Here is a 14,885-nt window from a genome sequence, read left to right as displayed (position 1 = left end):
AGCCATAATAGACAAAAATTCAATGCATCACACGTGTTAAGATACAGCTGGCTGTGATTATACACCTGGCCAGTAGGTGGTTTCGTATGCACATGTAGCTTCAAGAAATGAACCCTTTCTCGAACCAGTTGGCTCAAGTGGTTCAATGCCTCATGAGGCTTCATCTCACCATCACTAGAAATTACTCAAGGTATTTCTCAGAGAGCAAAATCACAGAGAGTCAACGCAGAGAGGCTCGAGGTACCATCACTGGCAAACACTCAGGCGCTGAAGTTCCGTCCGCTCCTCTTAAGCTTCAGGATGATTAGAAGATGAACAACAGGTGCGCTGAACCACTGCAACACTCATCCCTTAGTGCAGCCTCTGGCGCCCTCTGGTGGATGAAATGAGGAACCGCAGACAAACAGGGAGAGCAGAAGGGAAAAAAACCACAAACAGGAACCAAAATGCCGGTTCCCAACATTTTGTCCCTGTGGCACATGTAGAAACTGCAGGACAGCGCCCCTTGAGGACTGGAGTTTGACACCCCTGCTTTAGACAGAACAAACTCCTCACTGATACATTTACAAATGTTTTACTAATGTTTCAGCAAGTACTTGATTTAGAACATAAGTTTGGTTTTATTTATTTATCTCACAATTTCTGAGTTTAATAATAATGTTTGTGAATAAACCTCACCCACTGTAATAATGCTTGAAACAGCAACACAAATTAAAAATAGCGGCCATTTTTCAATTTCATTCAAATGTAATCTGTATTTCCAGGCCCACAGACAGACGTTAGACGTCTGCCTGCTGCAGGACATGATCAGTTGTAAGTAACTGCAGCACAGCCAGTTGTTCCTGGGTCGTCATGTACAGACCTGCCTTCTTCCAGTACTTATATCCCAGTACTTAAGAGGTTTAGTGTTTAAGAAGTGTTACATCTTATGCTTTGTTTGTTAAAGATTATTTAAGATTTCAGATGAAAAGTAAATGTGAACTTTGTAGATAACATTGTGCACATAAAGTATTATTTAATAAAACAAACTAAGCAGTATTGTTTTAACAACTGGTTTCCATATTCCAGTTTATATTCAATTAGAAGTAAATATATAAACCAACAAATTATTTTGTTTTTATGGTGAGGAGAGAGAAAAGAAAAAACTGGCACAAATGTATCTAACATTAAAGAATAACTGGATAACTGGGGAAATAAACTAAGAAAAGACAGAAGCAAATGAAAACAGAAACAGCTGATCTATTTAAAGAATAGAAACTAAGGAACACAGAAACTAAACCAAAACACAAACAACACAAGATCCAGAAACTGTCATTTTATTTTATTTTTTATTTTACATTTTAGTTGTATAAATAAAAACATTTAAAACAAATTACAAAACAATCTCTTAATACTGTAAAAATATAAGTGCAAAAGGATGCTGAGCCGGCCTAAGGCACAAGCTAGATATAGATAGATCTTTATTGTCATTGTCACAAGAACAACGAAATTTAAAAAGTGCCATCAGTCAGTGCATATGCTTAAAAACAAAAAATAAGTCAAGCAAATTAAGTAGCTGTTTGAGTCTTTAGTCCAAGTTTCACTAACACTGTTTTCTAACTGCATTTAGCAAATTATAAGCAGCACATCTGTTAACTGACTGCAGACTCTATCAAAGCTGTTATTTTATGTACAAATAGAAAAATGTGTCAGTGAAGAAAGTGACAAGGAGAGGGGCTACACTTTACTACAGTTTACATTTTAAAGCTCCTATCAGTTTGTTACATCAGTTCCTTCATAAGGAGCGAACTATAATGAGTAAATTATTATTATTGCTCTTAAAAATACAAAATCAAGCATAAGCTTATTCTACAGTTGTGCATGTACTATAAGTATCAAAAGGAAAATAAATGATTGCTACACACATGATTTTAACAGATGTAATAATGATTATAGATATTTTGTTCTTCATCAAATCAGTTTGAACATGTTTGTTTGAAATATTCATGTTGCAGCTCTGGAAGCTACATTAAGCTGCAACATGATCATCTGCACAACATAGAGACAGAACAAAACATTCTATGCTTATATATCTAAAATTCAACATACAGATGATAAATTGTTTTGTCTTCATTGTCTTCAGTTCAGCAAAACATGATCAGCAATTCTCCTTTTCATATCAGTCTTGGCTGCAAGAGAAAAGGACAGCAATTACTAACATGTAAGAAATTCTGAAATTTAATAAATTACTTCAATAATTAAGAGACAGTAGCATGTTAAATGCTTGCTACCAATTACTTTCCCAAGAATTCCACCAGAGGGCGCTAGAACTTACTAAAATTTTAATTTTATTTATCTTTTGCCTTCTTAAAATCCTCCATTACCACCAAAGTCACCAGATTAGAACCAGATTTAACATGTTTACCACATTGATTATCTTGTTTTATTTCAACTCACAGGACAAAAACTCACAGCCAGGATAATTACAGTGATACGATCTTCAAACTTTTGACTTTTTAGAGAAGATTAAAACTCCAAATGTCTTTACTGTCACAGTGTAACCACAATGAAATTTCATTTCCTCTGTCTGGAGCAAAGGAATTACTGAGTTCAGGGTTGGGGTGTTTATAGGAATGTGTGTGTGGGCGTGTGTGTGGAATAAAAAACTAACTCAACAATAAACTGAGCTCCCCATACTGTTTGATAACTGGGATCAATAAAAATATTTTTGTAAAGTGTGTCAGGATGACATTAGTTGTGAATTGATGCTATAGAAAATAAACTGAATTGAACTGAAAAGTAATTGAATGTTTAGCAATTGGTAAGATAACAGTAAATATTCACAGTTGTAATTACATAATGTAGTTAAAATATATAAATAAAACGTGGTATATAAGTTATGCATTGCTCTGATTAAATGACTGTTACCTTGACCAGAATCACATCTTACTTTATTTTGAAAAATCTTGTTCTGTCCTCACTTCCTTTAACTGGTCTCTACAGCCACATTGCCAAATCCTCCCACTGCTCTAATGTTTGTCAGATTCACTTAGAGGAGAGCAGAAACTAAAGATTTACTGACCAGTGGTTAAAAGACTACAAGCTGCACACCAATATTTAAATCCCTTTAAGGAAGAATCCATTTGTTTTCATTACAGATCTATGATTTTCAAAATTAGGTTTATTTTAGAATATTTTCAGTAAAACACGTGGATATTCCAGGATAAAAGGAGCAGAAATAACAGTCCTTGTTAAATTAGGACAGAAAACAGTTTCACAAGAATTTTCTGTTTTATATTTTACAAAAACGTACCTCGAGCCCACTTACGATATGTGTTCACACATAAGATTAGTATGATGTTATAGAGGATGAAGAGCACACTGCCAGAAATTACTCTGATCCAAGGAACACCAGGTTCAGAAGGAGGAGAAGGAGGAGGAGAAGAATACATTTCTGTGGGGGGAACTCTATCTGTAAGCAAAAAAATAAATAAACAATAGCTATAAAATTTTCAATCACAATACAAAATGGAAGAACCAGAATCAGGTTCATCCAGCAAGTTTGTGCACACCAGGGGTGTGTGAACCAGTCCTGAAGAGCTGTGGTTCTGCAACTTTTAGATGCATTTCTACTCCAGCAGACCAGCATCAAACAGCTGAATTCCCTCACCAGCAGTCAGTCAGCTGTGAACTGGTTTGGTAACGAGCCAGTTATTAATTCAGGTGTTTTTGGTCTGCAGAGATGTTCATCTTATACTGGCCTGCAAAAGTCGATTTATTAAAGGACCTTGTTGGAGTGTCTTCTTGAGTTTCTTTTTGGCATAAACTGAAAAGAAATGTGCATTTTCCCCAAATTTACTGAAAATTATTACAGGATAATTAACATTACTTACATGTAATTTGAACAAATGTAACTGTCAGTAAATTCCAGCAAATATCTACTAAAATAAAAGAATATAGCCAAGAAAAACAGGCTTCTTTAGTGTGTGAGTTGGAGGCAACGCTTTGGAGATTGAGGTGAATCTTAGGTTGAGTCTGAGATTTGCATTTTGTTTAAAGATTTTAACTAAAATCCACCTTTTCTTAAAGGTAACTGAGTTCTGACAGCCTGAATGAAACAAAGCAGTAAATCATCACCTGTCACTGCCAGCCAGCTCTTCAGTGACTGTCTTTCAGAAGAATGGAGACACTTGTAGAAACCTTCCTTTGCTTCAATGATCATTTTCCCTGGTTTCTTTTTCCCAATGAATAAATCATTTCTGTAGAACTCAGCTTCAAAATCTGAGGTGGATGTGTCATCATCTTTGTCTTTCTTGTAGGAACAACCAAGTGTCACAGTTTGTCCCTCAAACACAGGATATGAAGGGCTCTCGAGGATCACATTTATATCTGAAATACAACCCATTTTATAAGAATTATATTAACTTAAAAATGTTAAAATAGCCACTTTTAGAGTAAATTCAAACAAGATGCATGTTGATTACCGGATATAGTGAGATTGACTTTATTGCTGCGTTCTCCTCGGTTAGATTCACACCAGTATTCGCCGGTGTCAATTGGGTAAGCATCTTTAATGTTGCAGGCGGATTCTGTGGGGATTCCCCAGCCACGCTTGCATTCCTCAGTAACCTTGTTTGCAATCGTCCTCATCACTTTCCAGCCACTGGAGTTTGTAACACATGTAAGAGTGATTCGGTCGTGCTGGAAGAACTGGGATCGGTCGGGAGTGACAGTCAGTGTGGCTGCAGAGCAAAGATCTGTAAAGAGCAAGAAGTTTGAATTTAAACACATTTTGATTGATGATGGTTCCTTTAACCGGATTCTCTCGTTACGTCTTGGCGCCAACATGGAGCCACAAGCAGCAAAATGAGTCAGAAACAGATCAGATTCTTTGGAAAGTTTTTTATGAAGGGAAAAGGCCCAGAGAAGAGACAGGAGGATGGATTTATCCCGGTAGGTGATTCCCACAGTCCAAGCTCTAAATGATGTGGTGACCGGATGTTAATGAGGCAATGAAGCTTCAAACTGCTTAAAGACCCAGAACCCTGAGTCGTTATTGTGGGTTAAAATTTTCACAAAAGTAAAATGTTCGTTTTTGTGGCGCATCTGTATCTGATCTTGAAGGGATATGTAAACGTTACCGTAGCAACCAGAGTCAGAGAGCGTTATTTCAGTGGTTGAGAGATGAGAGGAGTAGAGCTTGTGAGTTTTAGGTCTGGTTCACACGATTTAAGGATTGTTGGCCGATTTTCCAAACTTCAGTGACCACAGAGCCGATAAAAGTCCAATAGGTTCAATCGACCGATTCCACTCACGAACATCCTGATTCCAGAAGAAAATCCAGTAAAACCCCCAACAGACCATACATGAATTTAGAATAATCAAACGATGACGATGTAGAAGCAGCAGTGATAGTTTGTGGCTCATTTTAAGCGATAAAAAAGGGGCGTTTAATAAAAGACGGTAGGATCAGCTGCTCTATGATTTGGAGGTGAGTTATGTTTTTTCATAGTTAACATTTTTAACTGAATAATCATAACCACATATAATAAATATATATAAAAATGACCTTTACATATAGTAATAAACATTTCCACGTATCACCTCCGATGTCCACCGGACTCTCAGTTGCCATGTCAGCTGTTTGGGATTCCCCTCCGTTCTTACGTCACCGTGCTTTCTGATTGGCTACCTGTCACATTCAACAGGCTGCGTTCTTGCTCCCAGTCAGGGAAAAACCCCACAGGCTGAGGTAATCGGGCCAAGACAATGTTGAATATGCCCGATTTTAGATAGGGCATGTTCAACACACCACCACGTAACACACCACACACTGCAGGACGTTGTAGGATTGTTGTAAAGGGAAAATAGTTATTGAATTTCCCTTTCAATATTGGCATTTTTCTGGATTATATTCATCACCCATTGTGGTATACACTTTTTTTAATGAATCATTGAAAAAAGTGTATTTTTCTCAGTGTTTTTGTCCTCTCTACCTGAATTTGTAGCATTGGGTAGGACCCCATGTGCTCTACATACACCACAACTCGTGATGAATATAATTCAGAAAGATGCCAATATTGACCCACTGCTGGGTAAAGTTAGACTACACTGTAAAAAAAGTCAGTAAATTTACGGTAAAAAACTGTAAAAAACCAACAGTTTTTGACCGTCGTATCCAAAAACATTGCATTACCGTAGAAATTACATGGAACTACCGTAAGTCGAAACTGCAAAGAAAGTCAGTAAATTTACGGTAAGAAATGGTAAAAGACCAACAGTTTTTGACCGTCGTACCCAAAAACATTGCATTACCGTAGAAATTACATGGAACTACCGTAAGTCGAAACTGCAAAGAAAGTCAGTAAATTTATGGTAAGAAATGGTAAAAGACCAACAGTGTTTGACCGTCGTATCCAAAAACATTGCATTACCGTAGAAATTACATGGAACTACCGTAAGTCAATACACATATATATCATGAATTTTTGACAGTCATGAGCAATAAAAAAAAGGATTGTAAAAATAATAGAAATGGTAAAATCCATAGAAAAATTGTATTCTTTACCAGTAATTAATAATCAATGGTACTAATTTCCCAAATTACAAAGTTTGTTGAAGTTAATCAGCAAAATGTTGCATAGAACTACATTACAATAATTGATTTCTACAAATACATCTTAAAATATATTACTCTCTTCTATTGACTTGTAGTGCAGGGGTCCCCAAACTTTTTCCTGCGAGGGCCACATAGCTGTTCCTTTCTCTGCTCGGGGGCCGGTCTTAGTTTTTGGAGAAAGATACCTTAGAAACTTATTGTCGGCGGGGGGGGGGGGGGGGGCTGTTCTGTCTTTGAAACTGTCGACGGGGGGGGGGGGGGGGGGGGGGGGGGGGGGGGGGGGGGGGGGGGGGGGGGGGGGGGGGGGGGGGGGGGGGGGGGGGGGGGGGGGGGGGGGGGGTTGCTGACTACGACACATTCGCGGTCGCTTTTAGATAGATTTTTACCCAGAATGGAAATGGAAAAAACCGTGAGTGAAACGGTGACTGGGACTGACTAGTATATATTTGAGGGAAAGTTAGTTTAACATCTGCTCAAGAGCCCCCTGGTGGTTGAAGAGAAATCCACAAACCAGAAAATACAATATATGAAAAAATACACTGAATGCTCTCTGGTATGAGGAGGCGGGCCAGATCCGGCATTGCCAGACCAAATGACGCAGGCCGTAGTTTGGGGACCCCTGGTCTAGAGAGTTTTTCATTTTGTTATTGTGATAAATAGTAGGGTTTACAGTAAATGGAGACTGTTATTTGTCATGTAAACAAATAATTATCTAGTTTGCATTGCTGCTTGATCCTTCAGCATCAGCAGCAAGATTCTTTTAACTCTGTTCCTGTAGTGGTGTCCTGAACTCAACACAGTAAAGTCACTGTGCTAACTAAGGTTGCTAACTAGGGTGCTGAGAGCCCAGTAGGCCTGGTCCTTGTCAAGATGCTGCTACTGTCTTTGAAATCAAATTTCTGCTATTTTTGCACGTTCAGGAGGAGAAGGGCAACACATCACAGGTGAGTCCCTTTCACGGTTTCAACTGAAGTTAGCTAACTTTAACCAACTGACAAAGAAATGTGTAGTTTCTGAGCCATGCTGTTTATGTACATGCACTGCAGCTAGATATTTTTACTATATGGAACATTTAATCTTCACAGATGCAACACTTCCATTAATGTTTCTGTAGGAACGGCTGCATAGATTATATTTCTGGTCTACTTCAGACTACATGTGCTTAAAGTTATTGTTAATGGCAGAAGCAACTTTTTCCAAGTTTGGTTCAATAATTAATTTGAATTACTTTGAGTGTGAAATGTTCATGCATGCAAGTTAAATCTCTGAAGAACATGTTAGCTTTTGTTTCAATACTTTGGTAATACTTAGAAGTATAAAGCTTGGCATCAGAGATATTATTTAATATTTTCCTTTGACCTCTTGACTCTCACACCCAAAATACTTGCACTAAAGTCACTGGGTCCATGACAGTTGAAGGATTTGAAGATAAGAGAATTTAAATATTAATATTTTACAGCTTTTCTCAGTTTGGGTGCATCTCTCAGAACAGAATTGAAATTCTTAAAACTACCTGTTCAATCTTCAAATTACTGTGTCACTTCTGCACATCAAAAAAATTAGTTTTGCAAGTTTTGCTTTTGTACATCATGTAGCTGGTTATGTACACTTCTATGCTTTTATAATTGTAATTTGCCTTTATCGTCTTGATCAAAATATGTTAACCCTCCTGTTGTCCTCGGGTCAAAATGACCCGCCACTGTGTTAAACCCCCCCCCCCCCCAAAAAATCCCCTAAATGTAATTTTTTTAACTTGAGATTTTAAGACTTTTCCTAGATTGGCCCAGACAATAGAAAAAGTTCAGTGTTGCTTTTATTCTCATTTCCATGTAAGCTGTACAAAAAAAGGTACAAAGATGGTCTTCAGGTCAAAATGACCCGTGAGGCAAATGGAGTTGAAATCAAGGTCACAGAGTTATTTACAAACCATAAAATGTTACAAAGTTTTAGTTGTGTCTCAGATCAATCAGTAGCAGAAGTGAGCAGAGAGTGGAAGGCCAATTTTCCGAGCCACAATGCCAGTCAAACTCTTTCACACCTACTCAAGACTGATGCGATTTGATGACCGTGAATCAAGACCAGCAAGACGTATGACAGACAAACTTGCAGCCATAAGAGAGGTATGGGACAAGTGGGTGGAGCGGTTGCCCTACCTCTACAATCCAGAGCCTGATGTAACAGTGGATGAGCAACTGGTTCCATTTAGAGGTAATCTGTTTTCATATTTGTAATAAAAGTGATTTTCACTATTGATTTCTTTGACTGTTTTCTGTGACACTGATACTAATCACTGATGCTAATGTCTTTTGTCCAAAGGTTGTTGTCCTTTCCGGCAGTATATGCCCAGCAAGCCAGCAAAATATGGGATCAAGTCATGGGTGGCTTCTGAATCAAGCTATGCTTGGAAAATGCAAGTCTATACTGGGAAGTCAACCAGTGGATGCCCAGAGAAGAACCAGGGGTTGCGAGTTGTGCTTGATGTGACAGAGGGACTGAGGGGTCACAATGTGACATGTGACAATTTCTTCAACTCTTATGAACTCGGACAGCAGCTCCTGAAGAGGAAGATCACCATGGTTGGTACAGTTCAAAAGAACAAGCCTGAGCTCCCACCTGCACTGCTTGGGTCAAAGGAGAGAGAGGTCTTCTCCTCAAAGTTTGCCTTCACACCCACCACCACTCTAGTTTCCTACCTCCCAAAGAAAAACAAGAATGTAGTTCTTCTGAGCACACTGCACAAAGACGGCGACATTAGTGACCGTGAGGACAGGAAGCCAATCATCATCCTGGAATAAAACCGAAACAAAGGAGGTGTGGACAACCTAGATAAGGTGATTGGAGCATATAGCTGCAGAAGAATGACTGCCCGCTGGCCCCTGGTCATCTTCCACAACATCATTGATGTGTCCTCCTACAATGCCTTTGTGATTTGGATAGAGATCAACCCAACCTGGATGTCTCATAAGCACAACAAGACGAGGGTGTTCCTGGAGCAGCTAGGAAAGGCACTTGTAACTCCACTCATTGAAAGAAGGAAGCATGTCCCCCACACAGAAGCCTCAGCAGCAGTTGTGAAAGCTATTCAGAGTGCAGCAGCTCCTGATCAACCTGAGGATCCATCTACCACAGCCACTTCCTCAGCTAAGCCAAGTAAGAGGAAGAGATGTCAGTTCTGCCCTCAGACTGTAAAACACATACTGTGTGCTGCAGGTGTAAGAAATATATCTGCAAAGGCTGTGCACTTGCATACTGCCCTACATGTGCCAATTAGTTGAATGGGTTATGTTATTTTTCATATTTTTGTATTGTACATCCTCTTGTTCACTGGAGAAAAGTAAAAGAAAATTAGTCACTGTGATGAATAAAAATGCATTCGAAACTCATTTTGCACATTTTTTTTCTTAAGCTATAGAAATTCAAGTGGAGAGGGAAAAGTCAAGTATTCACACATTTTGTGGTGAGTGACAATATACAAGATAGAATTTGGTGTTTAAAATTCAATTAAGCTGCTTATATTGGGGGTTTATTGAAGACGGGTCATTTTGACCCGGAGGATAAAGGGTGTATACAGAAAATGAGGACAACAGGACAACAACGTGTCTGTGTTGAATTCTCAACTTCCAAAATAGCATCAGTTCATTGTGTAAGTCTTAACATGCATAAGTCTTAAAGTTGTCATAATGTGAATCATATATTAATTAATTTATATTCTATTATTTTCTAAATCTGTCCTGAATTGGTAAATTGCTCCCAAGTGAGTCCTGAGTTTCTCTAACAGGTCAGTGTATGAACCATTAGCTCAACCAACGATCAACCAGTTTTCTGAAACAGATTGGAGGTGCATCTTGTGAACCATCAGTTGGCAACATTATGCTCTATATAGTCAGAACACAACACAATGTTACATGTCTGAGAACTGATGAACAAGTATCTGGGCAGAGTGAACAGCCAGAGAGAAGAAGAGGAGTGAGGCTGAGGAGGAAATAGTTGGGAGGAAAGCAGAAGAAGAGTCAGAAGAGGCTGAGGACATCTGCCAGTTTCCATCAGTCCAACATCAGGACATGGCTGAGACCCACAACATGATGCTGATGGAGGTCCTCCCACCCTACTGTTCATTCCTTAACCCCACTGAGGAAAAAAGATTCCTCAGTGGAGTTAAGGAACAAAGTGACTATGGAAATTAAAATGTAATGTAATTTCTACAGCACTGTACAGTTTTCCTTGAGGAGATTGTCCTGTGGCTCCTTTTCTACTTTTTTTGTTCTCTGCATTTCTGTCTTTTTCTTTCTGAATCACCATGGCATGGTCCATGAATAAATTATAGCAAAAGCGTAAATCAGTGTTTCTCAATCCTGGTCTTCAGCGTCACCCTGTCCTGCAGGTTTAGGTATTTCCCTTCTGCCACACACCTGAATTGTATCTCTGGATGATTAACAAGCTTCTGCAGTACTTGATTGTCATCCAATCATTTGAATCAGCTGTTCTGGAGTAGAGGCACATCTAAAACATGCAGAGCAGGGGGGCGTTGAGGACCAGGGTTGAGAAACACTGGCGTAAATGATCCTTTTGTAGTCTCTTCTCATGACTAATCGATTTGACTGTCTTATCTGTACATAGAGAGACTATAACTTATTATTTTGAGTCACTGATATGTTAACAGACAGAATTTTAAGAGCTGAACTAAGGATTTTGAAAGCAAACAAATGCTATTTTTCCTGTTTCTACAAATTGTTTTGAGAAATGCGCTTACTGTTTTGTAAATGCCAACAATGACTCGAGAAATGCACCAAAAGTGACTGAGAAAAACTAACCTAGCATAAATTGTCTCAGCTGTATCAATTTGTTTGCCTGTATGAAAAGTGTTCACATTTACAGCTTTGTTTCTGCTAGCTTGCAGGAAATGTAACTTACATAAATGGTTGAAGACAACCTATTGGCCTTCATGAGACTCAGATAAATGGTGAGTATCTATTTCATAAATTGCCTAAAACAGTTATATTTGTTTTTATTTGTTTTTTGTTTGTGTATTTTGTCTGGTTGCAGACCAGAGGATCACACCTGTTGACAACAAACAAAGGTTTAACTACTGAATTTTCAGTCAGAAATGATCACACCACCTGGTTGAAGTACCTGTGTCCATATGCAAGTCAACAAAGGTGAAACAAACATTTAAGCGAATAAGATGTTCATGTAGTGCATCTTTCTAACTTTTTCTTTTTGTTTTCCAGCAGAGAGGAAACACCCGATTGACAACATGCGAGTCTCAATTTCAACCTGTGACTGGGAAGACTACAACCATCCTGAGCAACGTCTGATCTCAGCGACTTGTGACTCTCAACCCAGAACAAGAATCCTTTTATCACCATTTTGTCTTCTACAATATGTTATCTCTTATGTGGACACATACTGTTTGTTTTGTTTTTGTTTTCCAGATCTCAGTAATACCGTGAGGAAACTGGACATAAAATAGAATCAGTTCTTTTTTTAACTTGACTTTTTAAATAGAAATTGTTTCTTTAAGTGGATTACTCGTAATCTGTATTTTTGTTTAATTAGAAATTATTTTCTTTATAACTTTCTGTATAGAAATGCTTGACAAGTTACACTTCCTTGGTTGTTGTACTATAATTTGTATGGTAAAATTCTGGTAGGAACAGAGACCAGTAATTTACCATAAGTTTTTTTTGGGGGGGAGGGTTTACAATAAAATGTCAATATATCATACAGTCTGGATGTGTTTTTCACTCATGTAGATATTATGCCTCAGTCAGCATGACCGTATTTACTACGGCAAAACCACATTTTATTTTTTTTAAAATATTTTAGGAAGTACGGTATTTTACCGTATTTTAAACATACGGTAAAAAACTGGCAGCTGTGGTTGCCAGAATTTTACCGTATTTTAAAAATACGGTATAATCCTGCATTTACAAAATACGGTGAAAAACTGGCAGCTGTGGTTGCCAGAATTTTACCGTATATTAAAAATACGGTAAAATCCTGCATTTAGCAAATACGGTAAAAAACTGGCAGCTGTGGTTGCCAGAATTTTACCGTATTTTAGAAATACGGTAAAAAACTGGCAGCTTTGGTTGCCAGAATTTTACCGTATTTTAGGAATACGGTAAATAACTGGCAGTTTTGGTTGCCAGAATTTTACCGTATAAAGACGGTAAACTTCTGGCAACTCAGCTGCCAGTTTTTTACCGTAAAATGAGGCCGTTTTTTTTTACAGTGTACCTGTCAAGCTTATTCACAAGTCATTGGTGGAAATTCGGCATTTGCTGCAGCTGTGTAAATTAGAAGTGGTCTAAGTTGGTCTTATGACTTTGATTGAGTTTGAGGAAAGTCATTAACTCTCCAAATCAATGACTCAATAGTTTAGGTCTCGGATGGGATGAGGTGAGACTGTCTACTGCCATGTAAGTGGCAGAAGTTAACTGCTCTAAATAATTTATTCCTTCAACAAGCATACCCTAATGCTCTGAAGTCTTTATCTCTGGTGTTTAATATCTTTCTGAATCTACATGGTTGCCTGTTGACCATGCAAGTCCACAGGCCTGCAAGGTCAACCAAGTTTGATAATCGTGTTCGATTCCTAGTTATCCATGGTTCAAACCCTGGAACCCTGGTTAACAAGTAACTAGGATTCCAACTTCAAGGACTTAGCTTTCCTGGCAAAGGATGAAGGCAAATATGGACAAGTGGTTTTCTTGATCACACTGACTGTAAGTTTTCACTTCTCATTTCTTCTGTTTGCTTGTTTGACCCGACACAGTTACACTTGAAGCAGTTCTTGAAAATGATGACAAGCAAAATGAGCTACTTCTGGGAAAAACATCGATGCTAAAAGACCTGTTCTTGTAAAGCACTTCATATAACATGCAGTCATTCACACATTAACGCACAATTCACACGTTGATGGTGGCAAACTATAACCACAGCTGCCTTAATTATTCAAATTACTTTGTAAAGCCTTATTTTGTAAAGCCTAAGTTTTTGGTTTTACTAAAGCTACTTACTTCTTTGAGATTCTGTCAACTCAAACTGGACTATAGCTATCATATGTAAAAATTTCTAAAACTTTGTTTGTCTTGACTGAAACTAAAATGGCTGCCAAAAACAAGACTGAATAAAGAAAACTGTAGATATATAGATATATTGTCAGCTGTTTGCAGCTTTGGTTAATAACCAGTTTGTCCTGAAACAAGTTGTGTTTCACTGAACCAAATAGCCACAAGTCAAGGCAATTAAACAGATAAAAAACCAACAGATATTTGCAAATAAAAGTGCAAAACTGTTTGTTTTCTTTATCATAACTTAGGACGAGCATGTTAAAATGTATCCCATATATTAAAGGGGTCCATGATAAGTTGTAAGAATAGATTTTATTTGAGTAATATTTATTTTAGATGGAAAAACAATTCCATAATAATACTGTAGGTTGTTTAGTTTTTTAATAATCTTGGATTCCTTTAACCCAACTCAAGTGGCTTGGCCAGCCTTAAAATATTTTTAACTCAAGTTAGGAGGATGTAGATGAAACAGCCCATTATGACGCCTTAACTGTGTGTGTAACTAAATGTGTCATTTTATTTATGAAACAGTTTCAAACTACATCTAAGAGCAAGAAGATTACAAACAAACTGTATTATTCTATAATGGAAACAGCTAAATATGTTACTAAGGAATGCTAACAGACAGTTGGAGGCTAAATTTTGTAATAAATAAATACTAAAGTGATGCTACTTACAGAACATGAGGCAGAGTGAGAAGAAAGCCATCGTGTTATGATGTTCTCTTCCGCTAAATCAGAAAGTATTTGCTTTCTCACCTCTACCTTGTTCAGGAAGTCAGTGACACATAGAACATAACAGGAAAAATTATTATAATCATTATCAAAGAAAATTCTTGTTCTTTTTCTGAACGTGTCCATGTCAGATATGCTGCCAAGTGTTTTCACAAATGTCTACAAACTTAGTAAAACTCTATTCTGTTCTTTATGAGCTACTAAAAAACACATAAACACTGAGCTTGAACTTCTGTGTAAACAGGAAACAAGCTGAGCTGCAAAGTTAGATACATATTTTGTCTGTGACATGAAACCACTGAGGCATGAAATACATTGTGATTTCTCACATCCTGTGAAGTCAGTAAAGTTAGTTATGCATATTTTATTGTTACTTTACCTAAAGGTTTGATGGATCTGTTAAACTTATAATATCTCATTACAACATTATCAAATACAGTATATATATATATATATATACGTATATGATAATGTTTC

The 14,885-nt window shown here is 37.7% G+C and overlaps 3 protein-coding genes across 8 annotated transcripts in view; 2 read left to right on the top strand and 1 right to left on the bottom strand.

Moving 5' to 3' along the window:
- LOC116732075 (myelin-oligodendrocyte glycoprotein-like) overlaps positions 1 to 14,885 on the top strand; it is an 82,968-nt gene that overhangs the window by 45,699 nt on the left and 22,384 nt on the right. The window lies entirely within an intron of this gene.
- LOC116732072 (junctional adhesion molecule-like) overlaps positions 1 to 14,885 on the top strand; it is a 49,414-nt gene that overhangs the window by 14,152 nt on the left and 20,377 nt on the right. The window lies entirely within an intron of this gene.
- On the bottom strand, positions 1,906 to 14,404 carry LOC116732073 (Fc receptor-like protein 4). The gene is made up of 5 exons (XM_032582012.1): positions 14,352 to 14,404; positions 4,464 to 4,736; positions 4,117 to 4,368; positions 3,293 to 3,451; positions 1,906 to 2,168 (listed from the first exon to the last, which is right to left on the bottom strand). Exons 1-5 carry the CDS (start codon positions 14,380 to 14,382, stop codon positions 2,119 to 2,121), a joined length of 765 nt encoding a protein of 254 aa, XP_032437903.1. The 5' UTR covers positions 14,383 to 14,404; the 3' UTR covers positions 1,906 to 2,118.

This window comes from Xiphophorus hellerii, chromosome 14, assembly GCF_003331165.1.
Source record: "Xiphophorus hellerii strain 12219 chromosome 14, Xiphophorus_hellerii-4.1, whole genome shotgun sequence".
Taxonomy (NCBI): Eukaryota; Metazoa; Chordata; class Actinopteri; order Cyprinodontiformes; family Poeciliidae; genus Xiphophorus; species Xiphophorus hellerii.
The sequence above is the reverse complement of the archived record's forward strand: the minus strand, read 5'-3'. Positions and strand labels throughout refer to the sequence as shown.